Here is a 16,423-nt window from a genome sequence, read left to right as displayed (position 1 = left end):
CCCTGTGTGTATTTTCTGTTATATGTTGCGTGTGATGTGTTAAATGTTGGTGTATAGTCATTGGTACACGGGATATAAACGGGTCTGTGTAACACGAGTGTTTAAAATGTATATTTTGTATTTAGGCACGAGGATTGCACAGCACTTCATGTGCAAGTAAAATGTAATGATTTGTGAGCACGGGGAATTGCACTTCATTAATTCATGTGCAGTTGTACCGAGACTCCAATTGAATGATTGATTAGCAATCGAGTCTCGGTACAGCTGCATAAAAGCAGCATGTTTTCACATGTTTTCGGTGAGTGGAAAACGGGATTGGAGACAGAGGTAAAGATAAAAAGCATAGTTAAAGTTAAAAAGAATAGTTAAAGTATCTGCTCACCGTGTTTGTCTGTCTAGTCCGTTTTGTTTGTCTTTTTGTTTTGGCGACGTGGGCCGTGTCCTGTGTTTGTGTTTGTTTGTACAACCTTTTTATTTTCTGTTCTGTTTATTAAATGCTGAGCGAAAATATTCTCTCAGCTCCACCAAACCACACCTCTCTGTCATTTATTTCCTCGCTCTGGTCTGACTCCACCCACTCCGGCCGTCTTTGTGACACTTAGGTTTCTTTTTTCTGAGACAGTGGTGCAAATTGCTGTAAAGGTCAGGTTATAGCTGGTGCTTTATAAACCTCTCCCGACACCAGCCAACAGTTTTAAGTTTGCATTTCCACTTGTAATTGTTTAGTATTCCCTACGTGCATGGTTGAGTTGCAGTAAGTGAATCAGAATTGAAAGAAAGAGGTTTTTTTTTTCTTACACTATTTCAAGTGTAAGACTTGAAATCAGATTTCCCCTCCCCAAAGAAAGAAAACCAGGAAGTACTGTATCCTTGCATGAGTGAGTTGAGTTTGATCCTTAAATGAGAGAAGGTTATATGTTCTTTTCCTTCAATGCATAGTTTTGAATTTTTCCTGCAAATGTTTTTGTGCATGCAAGTGCTTGGGTGCTCCGTGATATAAGAAAATTACGTTCTCTCACGGATGACCAGAAGTCAGTCCTGCTGTAGGAAATAATACTGATGTGTTTTAGTTAAGCTGTGGAGGCACTGTTGACACTTTGCCTTTACAGCATCTTTCCAGTCATCATGAAGAAGGAAAAAAACTTGCTGGATGAACACTAATAAGTCTGGTGGTTTTGTTCTATTGTGTGCTACCTGGTTATTAAAAGGCATGAATAATGTAGGGATGAGCTGAAAATTGAAATTCACAGACAAGGAGCTCACTGGGATGCAATTTTAAGTAGGATTTGTTCTTTTTGGCTTTGATTTCTAATTGCAGGCAAATTTGATTTCATACTTCACGTCTGCAATAAATATTGTTAGCCATTGGAACAGTGGGGTGCCATTTAGATGCTGCAGGGTTCAGTTTCACATGGCAGTTTTTTTGTACATTCCCTTTTTAATAAAAAAAGAGCAAAATTAAAGGGCAATTGTCAAGGCTTTAAGAGCATTGCTCTCAGTGTCATAGTACTTTTGTTCTGTGTGTGTATATGTATGTATGTATGTATGTATGTATGTGTATATATTATATATATATATATATATATATATATATATATATATATATATATATATATATATATATATATATATATATATATATATATATATATATAGACACACACACTTTGGCTTTGGAGCAGCTCCTCACTGAAGCTAATAACCTGTTTGAACATCCTTGCTCTGCAGAGTTTAAAAAATATATTGCCACAAGTTCTCTGTTTATTATTTCAGCAATCTTCAGGAATGCTTTCCTCCCCCGAAGGCAGATTGCAATATAAATGTTTTGTGGTGAAGTGAAGAATAATTATCCCATGCAGTCTTTGGGGTACCACTGCACATGAGGGATGGCTTTTTTATTAAAAGGAGAGAATCATCTATTGAGGGATACAAGGATATTTAATAATCGAGGGGCCAGAGTGCGTAAATACTGGGCGTTAGAAGCCCCACTCTTAAAGCAGTAACATTTGGGGGTATGACTGTACTTATGAGATGGCTTGATCACTGAAATCAGTTGCAAATATTTAAAGAAAATATGATTACATTTTCAGAGATACCAAGATATTTAGTTATTAAGGGGTCAACCCTCATTCCATTTCAAGAATGGTGACACCATACTTTTGACCGTCAATGTGTGTGTGTGTAGATAGATAGATAGATAGATAGAAATTAAGGATTTTAAAACAGAACACACCACTATGTATCCAGTGTGTATCGGGATCCCAAGGGATGCAAGCCAATCACAGGAAATAACACTTGTATTCAGGTTTCAGATTTAAATACTTTCTTGACCACTCCAGTTTGCTTTGACATACCATTGAGGTCTCATTTTCTCTGTGTATGTGCATTCTTTACTTCTGAGGTAATAAATGGCAAGTTTCTTTTCAGTCTTACTCAAATAAATGTGAAGGGTTCCTTTTAAATCAGCATTCCCAATGCTGTGAAAACTATACAGACGTACTGTAGCAAGTATGTCTTTAATATGCATGACAAAGTTTGTAAATCTGTCACAATCTTTGTGTAATTGATGTGGAGTGTACTGCCAGTTGACAAAGATGAAAAACAAAACAGTATATTCAGCATCCCTGTTGATGTCGGCCTCATAATATAAGGGTGACAGATACCATAGTTTCAACACCAAATGTAATGTCGTCTTCAGACCTCATTAAAATGTTTCAACTACCACAGGTGATAGCAGTTTAACTGAAGCCAAAGCAATTTGAAAGTGCTGAAGTATATGGCAGAATCGTTCTTTTTTATGTGTGCATATCAGCAATAGCAAAACTGATATTTTGCATTTTTCTTTTCTTTTTTTTTGTAGATGACACAAAAATTGCACTGCACTTGAAAGACCACGGAGGTAAGCGCTATGTTTTATATCCCTCTGTTGTGTGAGCATCTTTATCTATTGCTGCACTACTGTACCTCCACACATCGTTAATTTGAACGTTGTGTGGGGGGAAAACTGCTTGCTTCAAGGGATTTGACTATTTTAATATGCAGACCCTGTAAATGGAAGGCTGCCTGGGCAGAATTGTGTGAATAACTACTTGAAATAAGAGTCATCAGCATTCTTCATAGCACTTTCCGGTTTATTTGTCAGTGACAAAACTGCAGAATTCACAGAATCGATCTTGACATGCTTTTATATGAATGCTGTACAGTATATCGCCACTTTTTTTTTTCCAAACTGGAGGAATGCCCTACCCACCCACAATATTATTTTCTCTAACATCAACTCTGTGGGATATAAACACCCACCCATGTACTGTATATGTACACTAGTTTATATGAATGATTTGCAATAGTTCAAATAGATGATATACTACCAGTATATTATCTGGAGCCCCAGTGAAATATATAGTTTGTTTTGTTGTTGTCATTCTTGTTGGCATTTTAACCCACACAGACAATGCCATGTAGGAAACGAGGAAGCAATGGCAGGTGAATAATCTAGCACATTCATAAAAGCAAAGATCCATCAGACGCTGTTTGCTGGCTGTTATATGGTGCTCTCAGAAGGCTTAATTAATTGCAGGGCAATTTATAACATGTCATACTTGTGCTTTTAACATCACAAACTTCCCACAGCGGGGGGGCTATTCAACACTATGAAATGAAGTGGATTTACAATTTGGTGTTCTTTTATGGATTTCTTTCTATTATTACATAGACATTTCTCAGGATCATTGATTGATTGATTGATTTTATACATTAAACAGATTTAGATGGCCACAATGTATTATTTTGGTCTTGTTGCTTGCTTGTACAGATTTGTACACCATTCAAATTGCATCCTAATTTGGCCAGGCCCATTTAAGATGATTCACAAGTGTGCATTGAATTGCTATATTCCACCATTACCCCATACCAGGGATCCTAGTTTTACGCAATAAAAAAACGAAAATCTCTGATTAAATAAATAAATAATATCTGCGTTATTCCGTAAATTAAAATAAAAGGCTAAAATTGTTTTCAGCATCTTTAAAGAGCTTGTTGAGTAGTAAAAACAGCCTGAAGTAAACTACAACTACATTTCATGTATCTCATTCACCAGAAGCAGTTTTATTGAACAGGCATGTTTACTAAAATTAAAGCAAAATTGCCTGTGTTGATGATTATCTATGATAACTGTATTGACTTGGTTATAAACAACCAAAAAAGGCTTGCATGTTTTTGGCAAATGTAAAACAACAAATTCTCTGACAGCATAGAAAATCAGTGTTATTCTGCAGCAAACAGATTCCTAGGACCCCTGCCTATAACACCCCCACACAAACATATATATATACACACACACATTATTTATTTTTGTTTTAAAGGAAAAAAAAACACCACCACCTTCTCCCAGGGAAGATAATAACTATTAGTATGTAGCAATAAATAACTATTCTTTAATAAAATATAATAATAGATGAATACAGTATCCAGGTGTTTGTAAATATATTAGAATTTTGTCGCTGAAAGACCTCTCTGCTCTCAAATCAAATACAGTACTATGTCTGTTTGCTACAAACTAAACACACATGTGCACCTTGGGCCCCTAATATACAGATAAGTGATGTGTGCGTGCTCAGATGCTAGGAGTGTGCGTGTTGTTGTATATGGCTACCTGTCTGAACTTACTAAACCTTGCAGTTACTTGCTAAGTTTCTTAGCTTTGAAACGATCTTTGGCTTGAGTGCATGGAGTCATGGATGTAACTATTCAGTGTGAATATAAACTGTTGGGATTTATTAAATATCTGAAGCAGTAGCGCTGCTATTCCAGTATTTGAAGAATATTGTATTATTCACTAGTTTACACACAAAACACATCCTAATGTAAAACTTGAAATGCAGGTAACTGTAGTTGATTTTTCAATTAACTACACATTTTGTTTAATTGTATTTATCGTTTCACAGGTCATATATTATATTGTATTGTATACATCTATCTTATTGTATCACTTTTTTTTTCCTTTTGAACAACCTTATTCTGCTGCGGGTCAAGTGTTTTCTGATAAGATATTCCATTAAGGAAGGCTGCCTCCTTTTAATAACGATATACAGTAGATTGTTTGGAGGTATTATGGTTCTGAAAATAAAAGAAATAATTTTTTAAGAGCAATGATTATTATTTCGTGTTTGGTCAGGAGGCTAGTATAGAGGCAGTGGACTAACGATTGTGGGTTTGTAATCGTTCATGTTCATTAGTAACTTTTACAATGCATTAGTATTGTAAAATTTCTTATGTTTTCATGTTTTTCCAAATGCATATATAGGTATTTTATTTAGTTGTTTAATATGTTACAAAATCAAGCAGTTTCATTTAAGTGTAGTATATTGTGATATGATTTGCTTTATATTAATGCAGCAGGGAAATGTTCTACGGGCCAATTCATGCGTTCTACTGCTGTTTTAATGGGGAGGGGGGTCCCAATAATGTTTGTGCCCAGGTCCCCAAGAAGCCTTAATCTGCCTCTGACCTTCTCCCTCTACAATAAAGTGTTAGTAGAAAAAGAAAAAAAAAGCAAAGTAACAGAAGAGTGATCAGAAGTTATTGGATAAAAGTGACTGTTAAATGAACGAAGAAGAAGAAGAAGAAGAAGAAGAAGAAGAAGAAGAAGAAGAAGAAGAAGAATACTGTACTACTCTTGTCAGTACATAGATTGCTAGCATTGCTGATTAAAAGTAAAACAAAACTTGACTGCAAGCTGTGAGGGTTTCTTTAGATTTGGGTCAGATAGCCGTGAGCCATGGAAGAAAAAAACCTGCAGCAACTCCAGGGTAGGGGCCAGGATTGAATACACTTGAGAGAATATTGGCTAGTGAGAGGTACAGTTTTAGTAACCAGTCAAAAAGAAGAGCATTCCATAAATATGAATTCTAAAATGTCTGTTTTCTTAATACGGCAGGCTGCTGTTTTCAATACTGCCAATAAACAAACTAGCAGTTATCTTCGAGAAAAAATGTTTCAGTTGAGTGTAAAACTTTCAAGCATTTCTGACAACACCCTGCTTGGAGTCCAGCAGACCTACACAATAAATGGTCATTAAGTTTACACTGGGGTTGTAGGTCATATAGACTTTGTCATAAAAAATATATTGCAGATGTCATGCATATTTTACATTTTAACAGAACTAAATTGAATTCAATCTTTAACTTAATTTGTCTGGCTTTGCCAAATCTCCAATCTTCAAATACAACAGGCACCCAGGAAACAATAGCATAATGAAACCCGTCTCTGCGATTGAATTACCCAGTCTAGTGAGGTAAGGGGGTTTAACACAGAGCCTGAAAGAAAGACAAAAATGTCCGCTTTAAATTAGCTTAAAGATTTAGAGATTTAAGACAAATTTCACATCATTTTGATTTAATACAATATTAATCTAAAACAATATGCAAGCGTTTTTATTCTTAAACCGTCCAATAAGCACAGAATAACCCAGGTAATAAATTCCTAAGAGAATTAAACTGTTTGCAATGTCTAACCAAAGTCGCAACCCGACGTATTTGGTATCTTAAGAAATGTCATTTGTTATGGTAAAAATAACGGGAATTCAGAATCAAATCAGAATTTTTTAGCAAAAGTTGCCGCTTTTCACAATTATGACAATGAACTAACCAGATAAGAGGAAGGAGGGGGGGGGGGGGGGGGGGATCAAGCCCAGTCAGGCACAAACTAGCCAAGAGGAGCATGTGGCGGAAAATTCAAACCATCTTTGTTTGAAAAGTATAACAGCCGACTGTAAACGTTAGCTCCGTGGCCCTCGGTTCTCCTGATCTGCTCCCTGATCTCTGGCCACCGGCTGCTCTCTCAGATTCAATAAGACTGCACATGGGCCCCACAGATCTCAGTATCTGTCCATTGAGGTCAGGGGCCCTGACAATCAGAGAAACACAAAGTAACAGTATGCTGAAACTTGACTGCTTTCCAGGCTAGGTAACAATACTCTTAAATATCTATTCAGAAATTGGGTAATCCCTTGTTGTAGTGTCAGTATGTACTAACATGTCTTTGGCAAATTGTTGTTTAAAACCTTAGTTCTCATTGTATTGCTTTAATGGGATATTAATTGTGTAACTGTTTTGTGTGATTTTCAAACGTATTTTGTTGCATTCTTAATAAATACTATCTTTCTAAGAAGAGATTCCCAATATTTATTTGGTCACTCATGTTGAACAAAGACGATTTATGAACTTTGAACAGTCTGGAATGTGGTCTATTTTTGGCTTGTTGTACATGTAACAAGTAAATCCGTCATCATTGTTAGAGAGTGATACTGAAAACGGGTTTGTACATTATAATAGGACGCGGCTATTGTTTTAAGAATATTAACTGCCCACAATAGTACCCACAGGGTCATCCCAGAAGAAATTAGGTTAATGTAAAAATTGTGTCAATTATTGCATTTTGTAATTTCTTTGAGATAAAATTACGACAAAATCTAAAGGCTCTGGGTGTTTCCTTTTCATTCGATTAGAAATATTACTGTTTCAGAAGAGTACAAGTAATCATTAGGATGAAACCATAACTTCACTGTGTTAGGGTCAGCTATCTGTGATGGATAATGAAATGGAAGTGTAAAAAACCATGACTACATCTGATCAATAAAAGATGATGACCAGATGTGTCCTTGGGTAATGGCAAATCAATTTTGAGTAAAGAGAGCACAAGGTTCCATGCAAATAGGCTGCTGATCCAATTGATTAGTAGTTGCTAATTTGAATCCAAATAAGATCTCATGGGAGCTTAGAGACTGATACAGGCAAAGCATGAATTTCAATCGATTACAGAAGCAAGTTCTCTGTTGGGTGAAGGCATGTTGTAGCAATGTTAAAACTGTTGACTTGTGCATTGACTACCCTTGGTAACTTGACATAATTCATTAAGAAACCATTAAAACACTAGTACACATTAAACAGTCCTTAGCATTACAATTAGTACTTAACATAAGAACATAAGAAAGTTTACAAATGAGATGAGGCCATTCAGCCCATCTTGCTCGTTTGGTTGTTAATAGCTTATTGATACCGGAATCTTATCAAGCAGCTTCTTGAAGGATCCCAGGGTGTCAGCTTCAACATCATTACTGGGGAGTTGATTCCAGACCCTCACGATTCTCTGTGTAAAAAGTTCCTCCTATTTTCTGTTCTGAATGCCCCTTTGTCTAATCTCCATTTGTGACCCCTGGTCCTTGTTTCTTTTTGCAGGTTGAAAAAGTCCCTTGGGTCGACATTGTCAATACCTTTTAGAATTTTGAATGCTTGAATTAGGTCGCCGCGTAGTCTTCTTTGTTCAAGACTGAATAGATTCAATTCTTTTAGCCTGTCTGCATATGACATGCCTTTTAAGCCCGGAATAATTCTGGTCGCTCTTCTTTGCACTCTTTCTAGAGCAGCAATATCTTTTTTATAGCGAGGTGACCAGAACTGAACACAATATTCAAGATGAGGTCTTACTAGTGCATTGTACAGTTTTAACATTACTTCTCTTGATTTAAATTCAACACTTTTCACAATGTAGCCGAGCATCTTGTTGGCCTTTTTTATAGCTTCCCCACATTGTCTAGATAAAGACATTTCTGAGTCAACAAAAACTCCTAGGTCTTTTTCATAAATACCTTCTCCAATTTCAATATCTCCCATATTATATTTATAATGCACATTTTTATTTCCTGCGTGCAGTACCTTACACTTTTCTCTATTAAATGTCATTTGACATGTGTCTGCCCAGTTCTGAATCTTGTCTAGATCATTTTGAATGACCTTTGGTGCTGCAACAGTGTTTGCCACTCCTCCTATTTTTGTGCCATCTGCAAATTTAACAAGTTTGCTTACTATACCAGAATCTAAATCATTAATGTAGATTAGGAATAGCAGAGGACCTAATACTGATCCCTGTGGTACACCACTGGTTACCACACTCCATTCTGAGGTTTCTCCTCTAATCAGTACTTTCTGTTTTCTACATGTTAACCACTCCCTAATCCATGTACATGTGTTTCCTTGAATTCCAACTGCGTTCAGTTTGAGAATTAATCTTTTGTGCAGGACTTTGTCAAAAGCTTTCTGGAAATCTAAATAAACCATGTCATATGTTTTGCAATTATCCATTACCGAAGTCACATTCTCAAAAAAATCAAGCAAGTTAGTTAGACACGATCTCCCTTTCCTAAAACCATGTTGACTGTCTCCCAGGACCCTGTTACCATATAGGTACTTTTCCATTTTGGATCTTATTATAGTTTCCATAAGTTTGCATATAATAGAAGCCAGGCTTACTGGTCTGTAGTTACCTGGTTCAGTTTTGTTTCCCTTTTTGTGGATCGGTATTACGTTTGTAATTTTCCAGTCTGGTCTTGGTTAGCGGTTTGTAAATAACTTCTTTAATTTCTTTGAGTACTATTGGGAGGATCTCATCCAGCCCAGGGGATTTGTTTATTTTAATAGCTCCTAGTCCCTTTAACACTTCTGCCTCGGTTATGCTAAAGTTATTTAAAACTGGATAGAAACTGTATAACGTGGGGCATGTTGCCCATATCCTCCTTTGTAAAAACTTGTGAAAAGTAATCATTTAATATATTTGCTATTTTTTTTTTTCTTCATCTACGATTTTGCCATTTGTATCTCTTAGACATTTAACCTCCTCTTTGAATGTTCTCTTGCTGTTGTAATATTGGAAAAACATTTTGGAATTGGTTTTAGCCCCCTTAGCAATGTTCATTTCTATTTCTCTCTTGGCCTTTCTAACTTACTTTTTGACTTGCGTTTGCAGTTCGGTGTACTCTTTCTGCGTACTTTCTTTTTGGTCCTTTTTTAATGCTCTGTAAAGTGCCTTTTTTCGCTGAATTTTTTTTTAATTGATCTATTAAACCATTTTGGCAGTTTAGTTTTACATTTAGATTTGCCTACTTTAGGGATGTAATTGTTTTGCGCCTCTAGTACTACATTTTTGAAGAACAGCCATCCTTTTTCTGTGGATGTTTTGTCTATTTTACTCCAATCTACTTCTGTTAGTTTCTGTTTCATACCTTCATAGTTTGCTTTTCTAAAATTGTAAACCTTAGCTTTAGTCATTACTTTTGGGGTTTTAAAAAGCACTTCAAATGAGACCATGTTGTGGTCTGAGTTTGCCAGTGGTTCTCTGACCTCTGTTTTAGTTATTCTGTCTTCATTATTTGAAAAGACTAAATCAAGGCATGCCCCCCCTCTAGTCGGTGCCTTGACAAATTGTATTAGGAAGCAGTCATTTGTCATTTCCACCATTTCAGTTTCATCCCTCGTGCTCCCCACCGGGTTTTCCCATTTTATATGGGGGAATTTGAAATCCCCCATTAGTATGCCTTCTCTTTTGCTACATGCATTTCTAATGTCATTGTATAACAGATTATTTTGCTCACCGTCTGAATCTGGCGGTCTATAGCATGCTCCTTTTATTATGCCTTTTGAATTTTTGTCCGTTATTCTGACCCATATTGATTCAGCTTTATTTTCTTTGTCCAGGTTTAACACCTGGGCTTCAAGACTGTTTCTTATGTATAGCGCTACCCCTCCTCCTCTTCTGTCCTGCCTGTCTTTCCTATACAGTGTATACCCACAAATATTATATTCGTCCCCATCACTCTCAGACAACCAAGTTTCTGTAACACCTATCACATCACAATATGGTCACCAAAGGCAAAGCAATGGATAGAAAGAGAACTATATGAGATAAACTGTACTGCTATTGAATTATCATTGCTGATTATCCTGTATACTGTATCTTGTATTGTATGACAAGACAGATACAATCTGGACCCCCAACAGACCTGTAAGAAGGAAATGTTAACAGTACCCATTTACAATTCTCATTGCTATTCATTCTATTTTTCCTTAAGGCAGGCATAGCCATGTCATTTGTTACATATGTCAAACCGCAATCCTGTGCCATTAGTCTTCATGAAAGTCTGAAGAAAACCCTGATTCCCAACACTGGCATACGCCAAAGGTGTATGGATACAGCTCTCATAGAAGGGTTTACTAGTGTAGTTCCCTCACAGAAGCAACTTGTTGCCTTATTGCACAGTTCTCCAGCATCTCTGTAAAGGATATACTGGTAGATCTGTACATAAAACCGCTCTAACAAGTTGACAAAAGGTTTCCTGAACTGCAACATGATTTAGTTGATAAGAATGAGCTTAAACAAAACATTTATTAAAACAGCCCTTAATGATTTATGGATAGGACATACTGTTTACAAACAGATTATGGGCTAAATTCTCACAGTTTTTTGGTTTTATAGTAATTGGTGTTCCTCTTCCTTTTAGAAAAAAAAATTGGCTTTAAATAGCATTGTGAATCTAGCTTTGTGGCAGGACAGCTGAGTGGTGACATGCCCAGACCAAGAAGTTGACAGAGACAAGTACTATATGTTGAAGCACGGAGCTCACATTTATTTAAACAAAAATAAGTCAAAAGGACATAAACAAACACAGCTCACAGAGCCAAAATAAAAATGTTTCACAAAAACAAATCTCGAACACAGAACATTGACACCAAACAAGTACCGTGCACGAGTAGCGATTTGTATTTTCAATTAAATCTTTACCTCCTTCTTTCATTCTTTCTCTTCATTCAAAAATCTCACCCCGAATACAGACCAAGATAAGCTTATAGACACGTGGCCATCTCCGAATTATCAGTCATTTAATCAGTCAGTTTTAAATGCGTGGTCGACAGCCAGTTTGTCAATAAATCATTAGCTGCCAACCACACATTGTCATGGTGTGTAGTCTGACAATACAATAACTCTTTTTAAATACACACAAAACAATACATTTCTAGCAAAGCTCTGCCCTGTTCCAAGTCCCTTGTATCATTAAAATGGTACCTTTTTTTTTTTTTTTTATTGATTTAGTTCCCTTTGGTGGTGGTGACAAACAACAATTAAATAACCACTCCAAGTGTAACTATTGTGATAAAGGCAATGGCGGGAGAACATTTTTCTCTCTCCAGGAGATGGATCTGCTCTTAGCTTCTGATTACTGATTCATTGTTTTTCTGTTGATTTGCACTGACGCGTCAATGCTTTGCTGATTCAGAAAACTGTATTCTTTTCTGTAATGCTTTGGGTTCGGGATTAATATTCAATCAAGCAGAATCTTTTATTCCACAAAAAGGAACCAGTATAAGAAAATAGCCTAGTGCTGCATTTGGGTCTTGATACTGATTGTATTGGTTTAAATAATGAAATCAATTATGTAAGCTTGATTTACAAGGATTTGAGGAAAATAAAATATGGATAATTCATACAAAGGACTGAAGAAACTAAAATAAACTGGACTGCTATACCTATTGGAAGATAGTAGAGTTCACATCTTGACTTTTTTCTTAGTTGAAAAGCTGTTTTATATTTTTTTATATAAAGAATGATCACAATAAAAGCTGTAGCACTCATACAGCTGTGAGCTTGGAAGCTCAGGTCACAACTTGCCATGCCTGATATTGTATTCGGTGTATTATACTTCCTGCTGAGAGTAATGTATGTATATGTGTATAAGTAATATATGAATTATATTCCATTGTAGCTCAGGTCAAGAACAGACTTCAGCTACTTACTCATAGACCGACGTCACATTATTCCTTTTCTAAAATTAATTGTAAACTTGGTTGCTTTTCTGGAAGGGGAATCCACCCCTAACAAACACGTCTTCAGCAAGCACATAAAGACTCCATGTCTCCATGTGTTATTTACCCGGGACGTTTCTTTTGTTTCGGCCTCTCAGTCAAGCACAGAGAGGCCAAAATGGGAATTGACCTTAGAGCCTGGATGAAGGGCTACCCTCAACAATGGATTCCCTGAGGTTTACCCCTACATCAAAAATTAAAAATATGTGAGCAGGGTTTTTTCCTTACCTGAGTGCTGAGCGGTTCATATTTAGTTCTGCAGGGTGTGTAGTCAGGCTGGAGAGGCTGGGCTCTTTCCCTCAGCACAGTCATGCTCTGGGGGACGGGCCGTATCTCAGCTGCTTCATTTTCATTAACTTTTCTATTTTTGGGGGGGTAGGTGGCAGTGCGTCACTGTGGGTTTCGTTAATCATTTATTATTATTTTTTGATTCATGGTTTGGCGGTCTCGTCTTCTGGGGGGAGGTGGCCAATAGCCACTTCCTATCTGCGGCACTGGGATGCATGATATTGTTCATGTTTTTCCAGCCGGCCTCGTGCAGCTAGCTGTCGAGCACCCACAGACGAGGCCTCCAGCCAAATTTATCGTTCACTCTGGCCAGAGCGCCCATCACAGTCATCGGGCCTAGCGCGCCCATCACAGTCATCGGGCCTAGAGCGCCCATCACAGTCATCGGGCCTAGAGCGCCCATCACAGTCATCGGGCCTAGAGCGCCCATCACAGTCATCGGGCCTAGAGCGCCCATCACAGTCATCGGGCCTAGAGCGCCCACCACAGTCATCGGGCCTAGAGCGCCCATCACGGTTAATTTTATATCATCTGTCAATTGCAAATCAATAAATCATCACATTGCGGAGTCTCTGTACTGAAATAGGTGTTTCTCTCAGCAAAAGTATTTAAACCTTGTTCTCTGTAGTGCTGCTTATATTGTTTATATTTGAAATTGGTAATGAATGCTTTATCAGTATTTTTACTTGACTTCATATGCTTCTTTATTTAAACACAACACAAAAGTACCCGCTGTGAACCAGTTGTATAGAAAATGTTGCATTACAAAATTAAACCATGAGAAATTCCCATTCTACCAATCATGAGTTACTTAAATAATAAACATGGCTCAATATCGCTCTACAGTTATTGAATTGTCCCCGTAATGGTTGTGTTTATTTTAAAATGTTATGCACAAATCAACATACATATGTTTAATTGTTAAATCATGTGTATTTTATTGAGAATAGTTGAGTATTTATTTCTATGCAGTAACTTTAAATGGTGTCCCACTGGTTTCTGACAATTGTACTTGATGTCAGTGTTTATTGATAAGAGCCATGGTGTGTGTAGTGAGAAATGGATTTGGTCAGACAACCGTTACAATGAATCATCATTTGGCTGCACAAAGACACCCTTCTTACCTCTGGGGCTCTTGGGCTTGTATCCGTGAAAACAGAAATATCATTCTAAATTAAATTTCACAAAATGTTACACGCTGCATTACAAATAATATTTATGCTACATTACGCTATGAAAGCTGTAAAGCAGAGCAATGCTGACAAGTTAAGACCCAACACTGTATCTCAGTATACAACTAAACATAACTAAATGTATGGATGCTTCTTCCTGTTTTAAAGATATTATATATATATATATATATATATATATATATATATATATATATATATATATATATATATATATATACAAATATATATTTGGCATTACACGCACGCAAATTTTTAGCACCCCTTAGTAAATTAAGCCCATAGTGTATAGTGTAGAATGATAAAAAGTTTGTTAAAAAATGTAATATCCTCTCCAGTCTTTATCATTAGTAAACTAGGCATGGAAAAGACTAGATTTCTTAGGCAGTGAGCAGAGAGTAGCCGCTCCAGGTCAGGTTTGACCAGTGTTGATGGGTGTAGTTTAGTTCAATCACAGCTGCTTTTTATAGCATCCAGAAAAACTTTTGATTTTATTGAAATAAACTGGACATAAGTTTCACAGCTATTACTGATATATTCTGCCCTTATTGCCGCAGTGATGTGCAGCTTGATCTATCACCCCACAGCCTGGCTTCCACATGCCCTCGAAAAGGCAAAAGATACAAGACATTTCGCACCACACTTCATCAGATTTATAGCTGGTGATGGCTACCACTTTACAATATGTGTGGAGTATGGGGGTACAGTATGGATATGGTCGTCTTGCTTTGGGAGTGTTATACAAGGACACGCAACTTGCCCACCTGGACAAAAGCTAGTTAACTCACAGTTTACAAGGTAGGCAGCGGCACATCCTCCTGCCATCTAAACTAATGCCACCCAAACCCCAAGGATTTGCAGGTAGTCCAGATAATATATTTTCCAAAAAAAGGACAGGGTTGCTGCTGTAATCTGTATTTCAACTCCTTCTCCAGTGGTTTGTTATATTTGCAAAACCAGATGGTGCTGAGTTGGATTTAATAGTTTTTGCAGTCAAAAATACAATCTGGCAGTCCCCTTTAATCCGTTCCTGTTGAGATCACAATCACAGTCTGTTAGATGATCTCCAGTAATGGAAGCTTTTAAAGCAGTCAGTTTGTTTATTGCTTCCATGCAAGCAAACGGAAATCCATTTCTAGCCAAATGTTCTTAGTGTAAGGTTAGCTGAGTGATGTACTTGTAATGGAAATTACTTGCATGTTATTGCTGTTATTGAATTGTTGTTTCTATTGTCCATTTTATATACAGAAGATCATCATTGGTAGAACATGTAGAACAATATATTGCATTTACTATAGAATGCTTGATGAATATCATCTATAGGTATTGATATACTATACTTAGGGCTTCTGTTTTTCGGGTTTTATTGTATTTTTCGGTGCTTATTTTTAGCTGTTTTCGAGTTCTATGTAAATGGGTTTTTTGGGGGGCTTTCACTATTGATATACTGCATGAAATTAGTGTTTTTGGCTACTTTCCAAAATGCTTGAATTTTTTTTTTTTTTTTTTTTTTTTTCTGTCAATATGTATAGTAGTAACTCGACAGTACTTGCACATTAAGTTGTACCTTCTTTCCTTTGTTGTCTTCCACAACGAAATCCCTGTGGTCACGGGCACATTCCTCTGGGATTTTTGTGTGCAGGCATTTTTTTTTTACATTTTGCCACAATTCTGTTTTTAATCCTCTGTATCTTAACTGTAATACAGCTTTAAATCCTGCTAACAAGCCTCCATCCTGATTGCAATCTTGATTTAAATGCTTTCTTGCAAGTGGAGTCTCCAATAGAAATGTAGGAATGTGCTGTCTCTCAGTAGTTGGGCCAGGTTTAAAGTATTCAGAACGAATCAATGATAGATGCAAGTCAGGAAGGAGGGACATTGCCCAGCAGCACTGGGGAATGTATTTATTATTATTTTTGTAGTAGGCTTTATTTTTTAATGGGAAAAGAGTAAAGTCAACGTGAATGGAGTAACCGTGTCCACAATGTATTGGCTATCAATTTTATTTTTTGTATCAGGGGTGTTTTAATGGGTTTTATTGGTTAAAACCGAAAATCAGAAGCCCTAACTATACTGTACTGTGCATCATTATAACTATGGCTTCTATTTAAAAGTATTCAGTACATTTAGGGTGTTAAATAGTGACATAAATATTTTAAATGTTTCATAAGAAAGGCACGGCCAGTCCCCCAGAGCGTGACTGCACTGGGGGAAAGAGCCAGCCTCTCCAGCCTGACCACACACCCCACAGAACTA

The 16,423-nt window shown here is 36.8% G+C and overlaps 1 protein-coding gene across 1 annotated transcript in view; it reads left to right on the top strand.

Annotated features, from left to right (window-relative positions):
- Nucleotides 1-16,423, top strand: part of LOC121312623 (plexin domain-containing protein 2-like) — a 139,817-nt gene that overhangs the window by 113,167 nt on the left and 10,227 nt on the right. The window contains exon 12 of the mRNA XM_041244337.1: nt 2,861-2,899. Within this exon, the coding sequence (XP_041100271.1) occupies nt 2,861-2,899 (39 nt within the window). The remainder of the gene's footprint in view (nt 1-2,860; nt 2,900-16,423) is intronic.

The sequence above is a fragment of the Polyodon spathula genome, chromosome 3, assembly GCF_017654505.1.
Source record: "Polyodon spathula isolate WHYD16114869_AA chromosome 3, ASM1765450v1, whole genome shotgun sequence".
NCBI lineage: Eukaryota > Metazoa > Chordata > Actinopteri > Acipenseriformes > Polyodontidae > Polyodon > Polyodon spathula.
The sequence above is the reverse complement of the archived record's forward strand: the minus strand, read 5'-3'. Positions and strand labels throughout refer to the sequence as shown.